Source organism: Barbus barbus, assembly GCF_936440315.1.
Source record: "Barbus barbus genome assembly, chromosome: 48".
Taxonomy (NCBI): domain Eukaryota; kingdom Metazoa; phylum Chordata; class Actinopteri; order Cypriniformes; family Cyprinidae; genus Barbus; species Barbus barbus.
This window is the reverse complement of record NC_136726.1, coordinates 20,287,304-20,305,272: the sequence shown is the minus strand read 5'-3', so window position 1 is coordinate 20,305,272 and position 17,969 is coordinate 20,287,304. Positions and strand designations below refer to the sequence as shown.

Genomic DNA, 17,969 nt, shown 5'->3' with positions numbered 1-17,969 from the left:
TTTAGTTTTCTTTGTGCACAAAAAGTATTCTCGTTGCTTCATAAAATTACAGTTGAATCCCTAATGTCACAGTATCACATATTTTGTGACCCCTGTTGAACCCCTAATGTTATATATTTGTGGATTATTACTTGTGGATTCTTGTGATGTTTTTAACAGCTGTTTGGACTCTTATTCTGACGGCACCCATTCACTGCAGAGGATCCATTGGTGAGTAAGTGATGTAATACTAAATTCTCTAAATCTGTTTAGATGGAGAAACAAATCTTGTAATTGAATTGCCATTTTGAGTGCGCTGTTCCTTTAAGAATTCTGCAGTCCCCCAGTATATATGTGACCCTGGAGCACAAAACCAGTCTTAAGTCGCTGGGGTATATTTGTAGCAATAGCCAAAAATACATATGGGTCAAAATTATTGATTTTTCTTTTATGCCAAAAATCATTAGGACATTAAGTAAAGATCATGTTCCATGAAGATATTTTGTACATTTCCTACTGTAACAACTTTAAAGGTGATTTTCTCAATATTTAGATTTTTTTGCACCCTTAGATTCCAGATTTTCAAATAGTTGTATCTCGGCCAAATATTCTCCGATGCTTATTTATTCAGCTTTCTGATGATTTTGAAAAATGTACCCTTATGACTGGTTTTATGGTCCAGGGTCACATATGGGAATATATTGATGGCCCATAAAGCTGATCTATTCCAGTTGATCTATTCTATGATCAACGCTCAGTTGTATTTTAAAAATATTTTTTTAATTTATCAAAAGCAGCAAACGTGCCATTTACAATGTGGGCTCAGCAGTGAAATCAATAATTCAAATCCAAAGAAAACAAATGCTAAATATTGCTTTAACACACCATATTCACAGAACTCAAACCACTGACTTCCAGAGTATAAAGACATTGTAACCGGGTTCACTCAGCTTTTAATGAACACTGTGTGACCTGAAGAGTACAAATAACATGAAAACAAGTGTCAGCGAATATCTAACCTACAGTTGAGAATCATACAAAAACATCCTGAATCAGTTTTTGTTTGCAGATTCACCTCTTTTGATTGCCTTGATTCAGTTTTGATCTCCACACTGGAGATTCATTCATGCGGTTGGCCAATTTGCTTTAGTTTATTGTTTATAAAATTGTCAGCATCAGCATTAATAACCTTTGTGATGTTATTTTGTTATTTTTTTCAACATTCTTCTTATATACTCCAAGTCACGGTCTTCTCAGTTCCGGGCTTTTCATCCAATAAGTTTTTTGCTAGGTGAATATATAAAATGAACAAATATTTGGGCTCACTAAAACAAGGCGTCGATTCTACGACCTCAATGTCTTTATCTCCTCTTTTGGACATCAGCACAAAGTAGTTCTTGTCTGTGGAAAACATTTATTTTCTCAGATGAAAGTCAGTGCAATCAGATACAAAATGAGCGTCTTTGACTCGTAGGCTTATGGGCTACAGGACGATTTGTTTTCTCGTATCACATGAGAACAATAATGGCAAAGAGAGGTCATCGTAGACGGCAGACCGTTCCACAGACTCTCCTGTCATAGAAGCTTCAAAGCATGAACTGCACCTCGTTTATGAAACACGAACAGAATGAACTGTTGAAATTGTTTGCAAAGCCATTTTTGCGTAAACTGTCATATTCGATAACAACACCTCAAAAACAAGTTCTTTCTGATTTGTTTGGCATTCTCTATGTATTTTTGCATTGCTCAATGTTTGTACAGCATTGTACAGCAGTCCAGTCCATGTAAGAATTTTTGCGAACAATTTAAAGTACATGCATTTGAATTACATGCATGTGTTTTATGATTGTAACAATTTATGTAGCACTAGTTTTATGTACTATTTCCTTGAAAATGATGTTCATGCATTAGGATTGCCGCAATTTATGTAAAAATGTTTAACAAACAATTTTCAGGAAAATAAATTGAATCATTTTATAAAGAAATTCATTCTGCTTGTGTAAACTTTGTCATTATAATAGTGTGTGCACAACAAAAGCGAATTTGTTTATTTGCACAGTTAGATTACAAAGTCAATGCAAAGATCTGAATAGATGCAAATTCGTGCTGGGCGGCGCAAATGCGACGCGATTGCAGTGAACATACGATATTCACCGCATGATGCGTTTTCACGCAAGCCAATGAGTGAAGAGCTTATTGACACGTCCTGTTGTAACAGAAAATGGAGCAGAGCACGAGTTATGTTTTTATTCGCACAAGTGATGCGAAAAACGCATCTAGATTAAATAACACAATGCTAATATTCGCTTTGCTTTTGGTGTAAACACGATAAGAATGATCTCAAAATAATAAGTTTTCATTTAATTAAATGATAGTTTATGTAAGAATGATTTTACGAAAGATTTACGCAAATTCATTCTGCTTGAGTTTCATGAAAGAGTCTGATTGATGTCAGATTTTAAAATGTAAACATTTGAAATTAAACCGTACAATAAAAACGTAATGGCAGCAAACATCTTAGTGCATTATAACCATACCTTCATATTTATTTAATACAACATGCTGTATTTACATGCAAGTATTATTTGTCTGGTTCATTTATACTTTTGGGTTTGTTTTGTTCGTAAACCGTTAGCAGAGAGCATGTTCAGTCTAGCAGCAGTTGGGCAGAGTCGGCAGGAACTTCCTGAAGAACTTCCTGAACTCTGTGTTAAAGACGGTGTAGATGACGGGGTTGAGGGCGCTGTTGACGTAGCCTAACCAGGTCACGATGCTGGTGACGCTGCTGGGGATGTAGCAGTCTTCGCAGAGAGCCCTCATCGTGTGCACTACGAAGAATGGCGTCCAGCAGAACAGGAAGGCACCTGGAGATGACAGGTGAAAATTTATTCAATGGACGCGTTATTTACACAAACTGTTGTTCAATAAAATGCTCTACAGAATGACAACATCTCGAATTATAAATGTGTTTTCAGATTACCTAATTCTTGCAATTTACTTCCTTTCATAACTCATTTGGTTGCAATTAATCAATTCACAGAAATCGGTTACAAGGGAAGTGTCCTTATTCATTTTGTCCACACTGTAAAGTAAAGTGAACTTCCTGTTTCAAAAACACTGGAAGGAAACCATCATGGGATGTTTAAAGGGCCGTTCACACTGAGGACAGTAGCTATAATGATAAATATAAAGTTTTAATAAGCATTCTAATTCTATGATAATAGTCCACAGTTATAACAATAAAGACACAATGGCAGACGACGAAACTCCAGTGTGCACAGATAATAAACCGATATTATCGGCTGTTGGTGTGGACGTTAATAGAGTTATCATTATCTTTATAATAATCATTATTAGTGTGAAAGGACCTCAAAATTTATTAGCTCGTAAGACTCGGAAATAAAAAAAAGTCCTGTTCATACAAAGGATAGCTATAATGATAACTAAAATGTTTTAATAATTGATATTGAACAATATTGTTGGAATCTTTTTTCGGCTGTTGAATGATAAAAACATTGACAGCCAATCAGAATCTATGATCCAGCATTTAAAGTGGCAGACGAAAAAAAATGCAGCACGCTTATAATAAATACAATGTCGTATGTCGGTGTAGACACTCATATAGATTTAATTTTATTTAATATTCTTTGTGCAAATGGGCTTTAAGGCTTATTAGGCACAAACACAAAAACTCAAATGGGAAAAAAACAACAACAACAAAAAAACAAAACAAAAAAAAGCCAAGGACGATAACTATAATAAGAACAATAAGTTTTAATAATCATTCTAATTCTGTGACTACAGCTATAATTAAGAACGCAGACAGGGTTGCCAGGTTTGCAAAATAAAGCATCCCAATTGCTATTGAAAACTATCCCAACACTAGCCCAATTTTTCCCACAGTTTTTTCCCTTCTGTTGAAATTGCTTTCTGGGTAGATCTCTTTAATTTGCAGACTAAAAAACAACCTACAGCAACAGTGTAAAAGTAGCCCAATTTCGCAGGAAAACCACAGACTTGGCAACACTGGACAGAGGAACAATACAGTTGATATCACTTTAAGAACTTTTTTTTCCAGCTGATAAGTGATTAAAAACATTGACAGTCAATCAGAAACCACCCAGCTTTACAGCATTTAAAGCAACAGACAAATAACTGCTTATAATAAAACTGAGCAGGCATCGTCTCAGATCACAGATATAAGGTATTTTATTCACTTCTACTCCGAGAGCTTCCAGAGAGGAGCACAGAAGTAACAGAGGGTCGCTCTCGTCACAAATATGACCTGTCTGTCCCGCTCCCGCTAGGATCCACAGATCTGTCATCCGTCAGAAGTGAAAGGAAGGAGAGAACAGGTAGAGTTGCTGAAAGTCACCATAAAGGACATTAATGTTTATCGCTGCACTTTTATAAATAAAGGTTCCAAAAGGGGTTTTCTGAATCAATTCCATAGAAGAACCATTTTTATTTTCCTACACTTTATTGGCATCTATAGGTCCACAAATAACCTTTAACATTCATTTCTATTCCACGAAAGGTTCATAAAGGTTCATAATAAAGAAAAAATGGTTCTTTTAAGAAAGGTTTACTGAAAGGTTCTTTGGGGAAACCAAAATGATGGTTCTATGGCATTACAGTAAAAGTCAAAGGGGTTCAATTTGGAGCACTTTGGCTTGTATGCTTTTTTATTTTACAAACAATTATGTTTTATATGAAACATCTGATCTGAGATTCAGCTTTTGAACATGACTGGAAATGTGCATTGTGGAAATCCTGACCTTTAACTGCCCCCCCCTCTCTCTCTCGTCTGTACTCAGGTTGACACGAGGTGAAAGGATTGGCAAGTACTGTCAGTACATCGGTGGCACATCTCCCAGGAACCCGTGAAGAGGATAAGTGCATGTCTTAATGTGACGGCTGCCCCCACTCTGCCTGCTGGACTACAGTGAGGCTTACATCATAATCGGATTGGAGGATTGGTGAGGAATGATTAGCCAATGAGGGCCGGAGGAGTTCCTCGTTTCAGCACATGTGGAAAGAGTGTTTGTAATCACTCCTCTAAGCCCTGTTTAGAAATGAGAGGCTATTCCTCATCTCTTCGTTTCTTTGTTTTGAGCTCACAACATCTCTGACAGAGATAAGAGAAAGCAGAGGTGTAAATGCACATCTGCAGTTTTGTTCTGGTACATTTTATGGTTGAATCCGAGCTACTAGAAACTCAATTCCTTGTTCCTTATAAAGAAAACATTGCATTGTTTTCTTTAAATTCCTTTGCCTAAATATATTTTAGGCAAAAACGTTTCTCTGCTAACTGCCAGGGCACAGCTCAGACTGCCTAACTGAATGATTGCTACACAAAATTGCTTATTTAAAAAAGTATTTCAAACCAGTTCTACTTTAATAATATATAATCTGTCTTTTTTTTATTAAAACATGCTTTCTGTAATTTATTGAAAAAGCATGTCATGGTCATTCTCTCCTTCAAACAAACTGTGAATTGAAAGCTGTAAAAAAAAAGCTTTTTAAAAAAGAAAATTTTTCTATAAATTCAAAGTAGTTTTGTTAAGGTTAGAATATTGGTTGGGCCCTGTTAAGTGGGCCATTAATTAATACTAATAATAAAAAGATTTTTGTGTAAATTTATTGAAAAACATGCCACGTTAATTTCATCTTCGAAATATCTGCAAATTAAAGGCTATAGAAACATGTAATTCAAAGTAAAAAAAAATTAGGGGCATAAAGTTGGTTGTGCTCTGTTTAGTTTAGACTCGATCACTGTTAGGTGCAAGCTGTTTTGAAAAATGAAAATACTCAAATTCATCTCTGAATTCATAACATTTAGACAAAAGTATGTCAAATGTATGGTCTAAGTTTGTAAAAGTTGATTTTTTCGCAGCGGGAAGGTCTGTGACACTATTTATTTTTTAAAATTATAAAATTAAAATATATTTTTATTATTATTAATAATAATTAATATCTAAATAATTTTTTTATTAATAATAACAATAAAAATGTTTCCCCCCCCTCACTACTCTAAAGTGCATAGACCCAACTGATCGATAATTAATTAATTTTCAGTTTTTCTTCATGATCAATAACTTCATAAATTTTTAGAAATTTTATTAATTACATGTTGTAAACCCAATCACAAGCTTAAAATTCAACAACAGCGAGACCGAAAAGTGAGCAGTTGATGCAAAACATGTCCCTGAGCATTGTCATAATGCATAACGATTTTGGGTGAAGATTTATAAGTGAAATTGAATATTTTAGATGATGTAGCTGTAATTTTTGAACACTTTTTTTTGCCTTCATTAGATCATATATTAAATATTACAAGTTTTTTCTCTTTCCAACAGGCTATATTCAGACTGAACAATTAAAAGTTCAAACATTTATTGTCCATCATAACTGACATATTTATACATAGAATACAAAATGTGTACATTTGTAAATAATATATCTGTACATTCATTTAAACAATTACAGTTCTATACTTCTACGTCTGTATATAGTGCATTATATAGTGTATATGGGGCAGTCGTGGCCTAATGAATAGAGACTTGTTACCCAAAGGTCGTGGGTTCGAGTCTCAGGTCCGGCAGGGATTGTAGGTGGGGGGAGTGAATGACCAGCGCTCTCTCCACCCTCAATACCACGACTTGAGGTGAGACCCTTGAGCAAGGCACCGAACCCCCAACTGCTCCCCAGGCGCCGCATGTCACTTCACACATTATTGAATTGTGTTTTTCTTATATTAGTGTTATATTCCATCTTTATTCCTATGTATGGTGCACTATGTCCATAATTTCTTCTGCACTTGAAGCTCCTGCCGTCAAGTCAAATTCTTGTGTGTGTAAACATACTTGGTAATAAAGCTCTTTCTGTCTTCTTAGTGGCCCTGAGCTGTGACAGAATATTTGAATTTATGTATCAGCTTACCTACTACAACAGGAAGCACCCTCATGGCTTTCCTCTCCCTCCCATTTATTTTCGCTCTCTTCCTTTGCCGGTTCTGGTTTTGATCTTTTTTGTAGCTCCCGCCGGGGTATGCGAGCATGGACACGGGAACCGGGCTGTCAGGATCGGGGTAGTGATCGTGCTCCAGCTCCTCTAAGGTCATGTCAGTCAGGTCTTTCTCGATCACGGGCGGCAGAGGGGGCGGCAGGCCAGACAGCGGCTGCAGGGACGCGGCGGCCTCCTGAAGCTTTCTGCAGGCCTGCATGCTGCTCCTCAGCTTGGCCTTCCTCGCCTCCTCCCAATTTCTCAGGCCCCGGAACATCCCGCAGTACAGCAAAAGCATGATGGGGCACGGCACGAAAAACGAACAGACGGAGGAATACACCACGTAGTTGTTGTCCTCCAGCTTGCATTCGCTGTGGTCCCGGTTGGGGATGTTGTTGATTCCGAACATCACGGGGGAGGCCACGGCCAAGGCCAGGATCCATGTGGCGGAAAGCAGGACAATCTGTCGCTGGTCCACGTGTTTGCGGTTGTAATTAAGAGGGATGGAGACTGCGATGAACCTGGAGGGAACCATATGAGGCATTACAAACACAGTCCATGCAAAGCTATTAAATCAACATCGAACTTTTCTTGACCCTGATGAACACTTTGCTTTTATCATTATATGCTAGCTAAGCCACTGCTCGAATCTCTCATTCGCTGATTGAGTTGAGCCAATTATGTGTTGACCTGATATTCCCCTGAACCTTCAACTGCTAATCAGATCATATCACACATATTCAACTGGTGTGTGTTTTATAATGTGATTCCAGTTTACATAAGGTAAAGTGTAAGGGTGAATCTAACATAAAATGTCTAGGTCATATTTCACCCCAAAAACACACACACACATATTCAATAACTGGATGATTTGCTGTTGTGATATGTTGCTATTTATTAGTTTGTAATGACTTTTAGAGTTTTATGTTATCTATGTACAGCACTAAGATGCATTTTTATGGTTTCAAACGGGCTTTATAAATAAAGTTGAGTTGAGCTGATTTCTATATGAATTTAACTGGTTCTCAAAGCTGTATATAATCATCATATCAGTGATAGAAACAGCCATGTGCTTTTATTATTGGCTGAGTATGTTTGTAAACAGGAGCGTGAACCTTTAAGCATCCCAGCATCTCACAACTCATGTTTCAAAAAACTCCAGCCGCATGAAGCTGATACACACAGCGGTGGTCCGTGTATCAGCTCTCCACACATTGCTTTTTCATGCTGATTATGTGGTGAGTGCCAAGCGAAGCGTTTGCAGCCTTTCCTTGCATAACAAGTTTCACGCTGCTGTATCTCTACAGAGTGCCATCCTAAGCGTATATCTCATTAATCTCTCAAAACACCTTCTGCTGAGCCACACAGAATGGGAGGAGGGATCGTAATGATACTGCGGTTGACTCGAATCGCCGGGACAGCAGAGGAGGGTCTAAATGAGGAATCAGTTGTACTTCCGAGGTAAAGCCTGCAACTTAATGCCATTGAGTTATTCTGAACACATTTGCTCAATTTCTATCTCTACCCTCCACTCTGTTCTTTTAATCATAGCAGGAAGCCACTTTTATTATAAATTCTATTTCATCGTGTCTTCACACAGACCCACAATTAGAAGGTAACCTGCTGTGACACTTACAGCTTCCAAAATATAACACTAGCTGTGCAAAATCAGTGAACTGCATGAATTTGATTCATCAATCCTCGGCTCAATTCCCATGAGTTCAAGCACCAGACTTTAAAGGCCTCTTTCACATATTTTGTGTCCTTCACACAGCATTTCTTTAACTTTATCCTCAAAATAAAGTGGTTTCTGGGTTACCACAGAGAGTTTTTCTTTAATAACGACTGTAAATAAATGAATTTTTATTAGGAGTAGCTGCAAACTACTGTATATTGGCATAAAATCAAATTTGCATAAGGTTGGAAACAGGGTTATTATATTTACCTGAAACTATTATAAGTTTTCCTTACTTGAGAGAAAAATATGCTTTTAATATTTTAAATAGTTAAATAAATTAATAAGTTAACTGAAATAAAATATAAAACGTAAAAAAAAAAAAAAAAAAAAATTTTTTTCATTAAAAATGTTCATTTAGTATAATTTGTGATGTACTACAACCCGAATTCCGGAAATGTTGAGACGTTTTTTAAATTTGAATAAAATGAAAACTAAAAGACTTTCAAATCACATGAGCCAATATTTTATTCGCAATAGAACATAGATAACATAACAAATGTTTAAACTGAGAAATTTTTCACTTTTATCCACTAAATGAGCTCATTTCAAATTTGATGTCTGCTACAGGTCTCAAAAAAGTTGGCACGGGGGCAACAAAGGGCTGAAAAAGCAAGAGATTTTGAAAAGATTCAGCTGGGAGAACATCTAGAAACTAATTAAGTTAAATGACATCAGGTCTGTAACATGATTAGCTATAAAAACGATGTCTTAGAGAGGCAGAGTCTCTCAGAAATAAAGATGGGCAGAGGCTCTCCAATCTGTGAAAGAGTGCGTAAAAAGATTGTGGAATACTTTAAAAACAAAGTTCCTCAACGTCAAATTACAAAGGCTTTGCAAATCTCATCATCATACAGTGCATAACATCATCAAAAGATTCAGAGAAACTGGAGAAATCTCTGTGTAAGGGACAAGGCCGAAGACCTTTGTTGGATGCCCATGGTCTTCGGGCCCTCAGACGACACTGCATCACTCATCGGCGTGATTCTGTCATTGACATTAAATGGGCCCAGGAATACTTCCAGAAACCACTGTCTGTAAACACAATCTACCATGCCATCTGCAGATGCCAACAAAAGCTCTATCATGCAAAAAAGAAGCCATATGTGAACACGGTCCAGAAGCGCCGTTGTGTCCTGTGGGCCAAGGCTCATTTAAAATGGACTGTTTCAAAGTGGAAAAGTGTTCTATGGTCAGACGAGTCCAAATTTGACATTTCTTGTTGGAAATCACGGACACCATGTCCTCTGGGCTAAAGAGGAGGGAAACCCTCTAGCATGTTATCAGCGTTCAGTTCAAAAGCCAGCATCTCTGATGGTATGGGGGTGCATAAGTGCATACGATATGGGCAGCTTGCATGTTTTGGAAGGCACTATGATTCAAGATTCAAGATTCAAGATTTTTATTCATCACATACACAATTATACAGAGTATAACCAGCAGTGAAATGTAGGTCAGGTCCGCTCCAAGGACAGTGCAGTTGTATAGAATACAAATATTAAGAAAAAGAAAAGTAGAAAAAATAAAAGAATAAAATAAAATAAAAGATAAAAAGATATAAATATAAATGTGCAGGTCAGTATGTTGACATAAATAGTAATATAACAGGAATGTGCAAAAGAATGTGCAAAAAAATTGTACAGGGCATTTAAATAGCAGCAATATGAGGTAGAAAAAATTATGAATAGCTTATTGATATAGTGATAGTTACATGGAGTCAAGTGATGTTATGACACAGAGTTAGAGTTTAGGAGCCTGATGGCCTGGGGGAAGAGGCTCCTCCTAAGTCCCTCAGTTTTTGCCATCAGGCTATGGAAGCGCTTACCAGATGGAAGCAAAGTGAATAGACGGTTACCAGGGTGATTAGAGTCCTTGATGATTTTGACAGCTCTACTTTTGCAGCGTTTGAGGTAGATGTCCTGCAGAGAGGGGAGAGCAGACCCTGAGATGCGCTCAGCTAAGCGCACAACTCTCTGTAGTGCTTTGCAGTCCTGATTGGAGCTGTTTCCATACCACACTGAGATGCACTGAGTCAATACACTTTCTATGGGCCCTGAATAGAAAGTTTTCAGGATTGCTGGTGAGACCCTGAATTTCCTTAGCTGTCGCAGATGGTACAGTCTTTGCCTGGCTTTCTTAACCTGTGTTTGGATGTGCGTAGTCCAAGTCAGGTTCTTGGAGATGTTTACACCGAGGTACTTGAAGCTACTCACCCTCTCCACAGGGGTCCCACTGATCATAAGAGGAGTGTAGGGCTGCTGCTGTCTCTTCCTAAAGCCCATGATCAGCTCTTTAGTTTTGCTCACATTCAGGGAGAGACAGTTGTCCTGGCACCATGATGTGAGTCTCTCTACCTCATCCAAGTATGCGGTCTCATCATTGTTGGAGATGAGGCCCAGAACCACAGTATCATCAGCGAATTTGATGATAGATGTGGAGCTGTGAGAGGACACGCAGTCATGCGTGTAGAGAGAGTAGAGCAGGGGACTCAGGACACAGCCCTGTGGGGCTCCTACGTTCAGGGTGATGGAGTTTGAGGTGAACTGGCCAACTTTCACCACTTGAGGTCTGCCGGTGAGGAAATCTTGAATCCAGTCACAGAGTGAGGAGTTTAGGCTGAGGTCTGTGAGTTTAGATGCCAGCTTGATGGGGACTATAGTGTTGAAAGCTGAGCTATAGTCATATATACCTTTAAGAAACAATTACCGTCCGAATCGGGCTAAAGATGACCACAAACTCTTCAACAGCTGGAAACCTATATCAGGCAAGAATGGGATCAAAGTCCAACACCAAAACTCCAGAAACTCATAACCTCGATGCCCAGACGTCTACAAACTGTTTTGAAAAGAAGAGGAGATGCTACACCATGGTAAACATGCCCTCGTCCCAACTATTTTGAGAATATCAAATTTGAAATGAGCTCATTTTGTGCATAAAATTGTAAAATTTCTCTGTTTAAACATTTGTTATGTTATCTATGTTCTATTGTGAATAAAATATTGGCTCATATGATTTTAAATTATTTTAGTTTTCATTTTATTCAAATTTAAAAAAAAAATGCCCCATTTCCGGAATTTGGGTTGTACATGAATTAAAAATAAAACATTATAAATTAAATAAATAATTAAAAATAATTAACTAACAATAATTAACAATTAACAAAGATATATAGACACATTTTGAAATAATAATAATAATAATAATAATAATGGCAAAACACTAAACTGCTAAACTAAATGACTAAAATTTTAATAAAAATGGAAAATACATATATTTAAATTTATTTTTTACAAAAGCTATTATAGTATCTCAATGATAGCACTGGTTGGGAATCACATTTATATACAAATTCATTTTTTAATTGTGCAGAATTTGTCCAAGCTGAATCTGTACAAAGTGTGTAGCGTTTGAAGTAAAATATACTTTTTTTTTTTTTATATATATATATTTTTCATTATTTAAGTTTCACTTTAATGTATTTAATTTTTTGATCACTTTGATTAAAAAATGTGGAAAGCAGTCCATGACAAAACTTTCCAAAACTGGTAATCCATGGGCGTTGTTTTAGTGTCACTCATATACAATTACATTTTATTAATATTTTTAATTTATATTTATATATAATTAGATTTTTATTTTATTTTAAAATATTCTGTTTTAATTTTTAAATCAAGTTTTCTTAGTTTTGTTGTTTTTTTCACTATTATTATTATTATTATTATTATTTAAGTATGTCTGTTCTTATTAGTATTTATTTTAGTTTTAGGCATTTTAGTACTTCGGGTTGAACTAAAAAAATGGGAATTTATGCTTATTGTTAACTGAAATAAAATAGTTAATTTTTTTTAGATTGACTTTTATTTTAGTCAACAGTTTTTTGTAAAAAAAAAAATAGTTTTCTTCATGTTTTTTTTTTTTTATATTTAAAATTTTTTTGGTTGTTGTTTATGATAATAACCATGTGTCCCACAGACATGTTGTGTGCAACATGTTAAAGTCAGACCCACCTGTCTATGCTGATGGCGCAGAGGTTAAATATAGAGGCGGTGCATAGCATCACATCCATGGTCATCAGTCCATCACATACGGTCATATTGAGGGACCAAACCCCATCCTGGAACTGAGAAGGATAGAAAATCATCACCATCTTTAACTCTTCACACATTTGTTGCTTCTATCATCCATGCCTCTTTTTACCCTCACCATTTTTTTCCAATCCCTCCATTCCCATGGCTCTCTGACCTCTTTCACCTTCCTCTAACCTTGTGTTCTTAGTGCCACAGCGGAGCGACTGTGGAACCTTAATTTCCCTATTATCGCCTTGGCGTTGTCACAACAACCAAGCCAAACACACACACAGACACACACACACACACACACACACACCACATGGTCCGGGGCTGATGGTAATTTAGTAGCTGATATGCATCCCGCGGTCTAAAAAAAAAAGGGATAAAACAGCAGAGAGGAGGATTTAATGGCATTTTAATTATTGGCCTGGAGAAGAGGACAGATTCTTAATTGCTATTTGTTAATGGCCTCTCTCCCATGCCAACGAGCCGCATTCACCCTACAAGTGGAAGCCATGAGATCGTGGTGAGGGGGCTCATGTAAAATTGTAATTAAGCTACAGCTGACTCACTGGAGCATATTTTCTCCGTGTCCTTGGCCTGAAGAGCCAGACTACCACGAGCCATTTGCTTCGCTCCCGGTGACCTTGTCCCCGCTGTCTGGGGCCCTCAGTATCCAGTGTAGGGGACTCTGTAACCAGTGTGGACCCGAATCCGAATCCGTGGAATGTCCAATCGCTAGTTTTTTGGAGGCCTCTTTGGTCTCGGACCTTGTGCCCACATCCTGGGGTGGCAGAACAATGCGTATTGTGCGATGTGTGTTTATGACGTCCAGCTCTGGCGGAGACAGACAGTCTCGGCAGGAGGGGGCCGAATGAATGCATGTCTACAAAGGGTTTTGCTGAAGGGTAACAATTGAGTATTGATGCTAAGTTTGTTTTGCGCTGTTATGGGACAGTATAGCTGTTAACTAGAACGGTAAATAATTTAATTAAAATCAAGTGAAAAGGCTACTGATTACCGTTACCATGGTAACCATAGTTAATGGCAAGCTACTTCAGTTATTGTTGGATCAAAAAACAAATGTTTTAAACAAGTTTTTAAGTTCACATTCTCAAAAAACAATATTAAATTAATTTATTTGTATATGTGTATATAACAGTGTATGTTTTTAAACACAAGCACAAAAAATATATTTTTTATATTACATATATATCAAAATTAAATATTTAAATAAATTACTAATGTATAATTAATTAATTTATATTTATTAATAAATGTTTTATAAGGAAATATTGCACATATGTATATATATATATATATATATATATATACATACACATGCACTAAAATTAAATATTTAAATATTTTAAATATTTTAATATTACATAAATATTGCATGCAATTTGTTTATACACACCCCCCCCACACACACACGTATATACGTATATACACTCAAAATAAATCAAATGAATTAATTTATATGTATAAATATTTGATTTTATTTTGCCCCCAAGTTTGTTAATTGATTTTTAAGAAAAGGGTGTTAACAGTAACAGAACATAGATAAACACAATGTATATTAATATTTTTAACATTAAGTAAATATTGCATATATATATATATATATATATATATATATATATATATATATATATATATATATATATATATATATATATATATATACGTACACACACACTCAAATTTAAATATTTATTAATATTATTATTTAAATATTAATACATTTTTATATTATGCACATTTTTCATATATAGCTATATATATATATATATATATATATATATATATATATATATATACATACACACACACACATACATAAATTATTTACATGTTTTTTTTAGATTGAGTAAACATTGAATGAAATCACGTTATTGCATAGCTGACTTGAAATAAACTAGGTTTAGACAATAGCTAAACCAGCATGAAAGTGGTCAAAACTTACAGTGGTACCAATAAAAAGGTTTTACCTCGACATTTAAGATGATCACCAGGTAAACCAGCTTAGCAGGGTTTTAAAGTAGACAAACCTGTTTGTTTTCTGGCTACCTTACGCATTGTAAATATTAGGCTATATAACACAATATTATATGAAATGTCAAATATCTATGAAATGTGACTTGACTCACCTCTGCGTACACGAACAGAGGTAAAACCAGAACCGCCAACAATAAATCAGCAACAGCCAAACTGACTATGAAGTAGTTGGTAGTGGTTTTCAGCGCTTTCTCCGTGTAAACGCTCAGACACACCAGCACGTTCCCGCAGATGATGATAATGATCAATAATATCCCGAAGATGAGCGCTGGGAAGTTGTAGTTCGTGGTGTGGCTGGAGACGGTGAGGTTGGGCATGTCTGCCTCTATAATAACCTGTCATCCGGGAATCCCTTGATTAAACTGACCGATAAAACCCGTTTCTTCTTTGCCATTATTTGCGCGTTTCTGGAAACTCCGAAAGTTCCGCAGAACTGAAGCGCTTCGGAACTGCGTCCCGTTATTTTCTGTCTTTAACGAGGGAAAGACGGTCACAGTAGGCGCTAAAATAATCGCTGTTCATTCTTCGCTGTTTGATGCAAAAGTTTTCATTCAGGTCCACATCTCGGATCTTCAGCTCGGAGCTCGAGCGCTTCTATTTCCATCCACCTGCGCGCAGTCTTAAAGCGGCTTACAGCGACGAGCTCCTGTTAATATCTGATGCGTTTCATTAGATTACCCTAGGGTTATTGAAAACGCGTATCTTTATAATACCATCACTTGTTAAAGTTAGTGAATATGGCTGTATAAAGCCAGTGAGTCATCGTTTCACCGGTTGCATCTGTATGCTTTAGTTTCACACTAACCACGGGAGTGCTAATCTCGTCCTGCTGACGGTGGGTGTGACATTTTCCACGACTGGTTGAAGTATGGAGGTTTAAATCTTGCGTTATTTGAACGTACCCTGCTGTATTAAATCGCTTATATTCATTTTTGTCCACTGTGCGTATCACCCATCTCATGAAAGCGCGTATCAGTAGCACGAGGTTATTTAGATTTGGCATACTATTTATACTCACAAAAGGATTTAGGCGTGCATATGATACGGAATGGGTAGAATTAGGGTTGTGGGGTAGATGCATATCACATGCACGCAAAAACTGCATATTAGGGCCAATATGCACAGATAGCACACGTACGTCTGCAAGATGTCTATTAAAGATCTCTTGATCTGGAAAGCATCTGCTGAACGTCTGGCAGATGTCTTTCAGATGTCAGTTTACATTCTAAATCATAAACATCTTAAAAACATCTAATAGACGTCTATTTGACATCCTATAGACGTATTGCAGATGAGCAAACACCCTAAAAAAATACATCTTACAGATGTAAATGCAGACATCAAATAGACGTCTCCGAGATGTATGTGTGCTATCAGGGTGCACGTCAAACACATGCATATCATATGCACGCCAAAGTCCATTTCTGCGTATCAATAGCACGATTTTCTGTTTGTATTTGGCGTACTATTTATATGCATTTTCATTATCCTTGCATAGATAGGTAAGTGCCAACTGCCAAAAATAAGTTTTGTGAATCAGTAAAATGGAAAAAATAACGACAGTTTGACCCAAAATGCTAGTACTGTCATTACTATGGTTACTTCAACGCCATTTTTCTTCACGAGCGGGAAATTTCATGAAATTTTCATGAAGTTTTTTTTTTTTCCTAGTATTTGCTATTCTTTCACCCCAAGATTTTAAATTAAAATGTATTTAATTGTACAAGATCAAGTTAATATGGGTTTACAAAAACAGTGTGTATCCACCTTATTTTTTAATGCGTATGCTGTTTTTTGTGAATGTGTGAGACTTTCGCTTCATTGGCAATTTGTTTTACAACCCAGTGTGTTTATAATTAAGACAATACATTATAATGTGGTAAAAACACAAGTTTGCAATATCAAGCAGCAGAATGAACACAACTAAAAATGGATGGAAGCAGACACCGGAAGCCAGACACATTAAATTTACAAATGGCCATACTCACTCTTATGAGGAAAAGAAGGAGGATAATCCCTTGTTAGGAAAATTAACCATAGTTTTACTACAAAAAAAGCATGTTTATTTAAGTTAATCCATGGTAACCACAAATTAACCATGGTTACCACACTTTCACTATAATAAAACCATGGTTAATTTTTTTGTAAGGGAAATAATAATAGAATATTTACATTTAACATCTTTTAGACAGAGTTTTGCATGTCGCACAGCAGGATACATATGTCATGCCAGCAGTCCGTGTGTCTCTCACAGAACAATGGTTTAAGTGTTTGTCTTTTGTAAAATGGCCGGTGTGTAGAAGTTTACGCAGGTGTCTGGTGTGTCTCTTTGTTTCTGAGATCCATTAGCCACAGTGAATCATGGTACATAAGTTAACATTGTTTTGGATACAATGGCGAGCAAAAATAAAGGCAATTCAGACATGCAATAATGTATGTAGGCTAAATGAAATTACAAAATCTTTTTTCTAGTCGTTTTTATTATGATTGGCATGCCTCTATAATCCATTCCACTGAGGAAGCTTAGTAGTCACTGATGACATCATTATCATAATCATCATCAACACTGTCATCGCGATTAGTGTTTACTCCACCGTGGCGAGGAGAGCTGCGGAGGAAATGTTTGATTTGGGCTTAACTGCTTTGATCCAGATGTAGAATGTTGTCTAACCTTTCAAATCTGACCCACACACAGCTAAATAATATCAAAGGGGTCATCGGATGCCCATTTTCCACAAGTTGATATGTTTCTTTAGGGTCTTAATGAAAAGTCTATAACATACTTTGGTTAAAATTTCTCAATGGTAGTGTAAAAAACACCTTCCTCATCCTGTCAAAATCAGCTCTGTGTTCATCAAGCCATTATAGTCCATGTTGCTTTAAATGCTAATGAGCTCTGCTCACCCCGCCCCTCTCTTCCGTGGAGTGACGAGCAGTACTGTTTACTTTAGCCGCGAAACTGGCTAACTAGCACATTATTAGGAAAGGCGATTTGCAAAGATTCATAAAAAACCCTTATACTCACTTCTTCTGTAGATGAAGCTGGATCACGAATGATTAGTGCGAACATAGATGCCTTTAGGCAGATCGGGATCGATGCATTCACTTCAAAGCGAAAG

General features: G+C 36.6%; 1 protein-coding gene across 2 annotated transcripts; it reads right to left on the bottom strand.

The window, feature by feature from the left end:
• Positions 1 to 913: 913 nt before the first annotated feature.
• On the bottom strand, positions 914 to 15,709 carry drd4a (dopamine receptor D4a). Of its 2 annotated transcripts, XM_079412104.1 has the most exons (5): positions 14,943 to 15,673; positions 12,923 to 13,156; positions 12,727 to 12,839; positions 6,922 to 7,505; positions 1,379 to 2,843 (listed from the first exon to the last, which is right to left on the bottom strand). In XM_079412104.1, the coding sequence occupies exons 2-5, from the start codon at positions 12,923 to 12,925 to the stop codon at positions 2,632 to 2,634; spliced, it is 912 nt and encodes a 303-aa protein (XP_079268230.1). In that variant the 5' UTR covers positions 12,926 to 13,156; positions 14,943 to 15,673; the 3' UTR covers positions 1,379 to 2,631. The 2 variants fall into 2 exon arrangements, with proteins under 2 accessions (XP_079268229.1, XP_079268230.1); XM_079412103.1 differs by lacking the exon at positions 12,923 to 13,156 and having other exon boundaries at positions 914 to 2,843; positions 14,943 to 15,709.
• Between the last annotated feature and the right edge of the window lie 2,260 nt (positions 15,710 to 17,969).

Coding starts and splice junctions, on each gene's coding strand:
- drd4a (XM_079412103.1), bottom strand. CDS start 15,167: ATGCCCAACCTCACCGTCTCCAGCCACACCACGAACTACAACTTCCCA. Junction 7,506..12,726: donor TGCGCCATCAGCATAGACAG/GTGGGTCTGACT, acceptor GGTTCCCTCCAG/GTTCATCGCAGTCTCCATCC. Junction 2,844..6,921: donor GGTGCTTCCTGTTGTAGTAG/GTAAGCTGATAC, acceptor TGTCATCTCCAG/GTGCCTTCCTGTTCTGCTGG.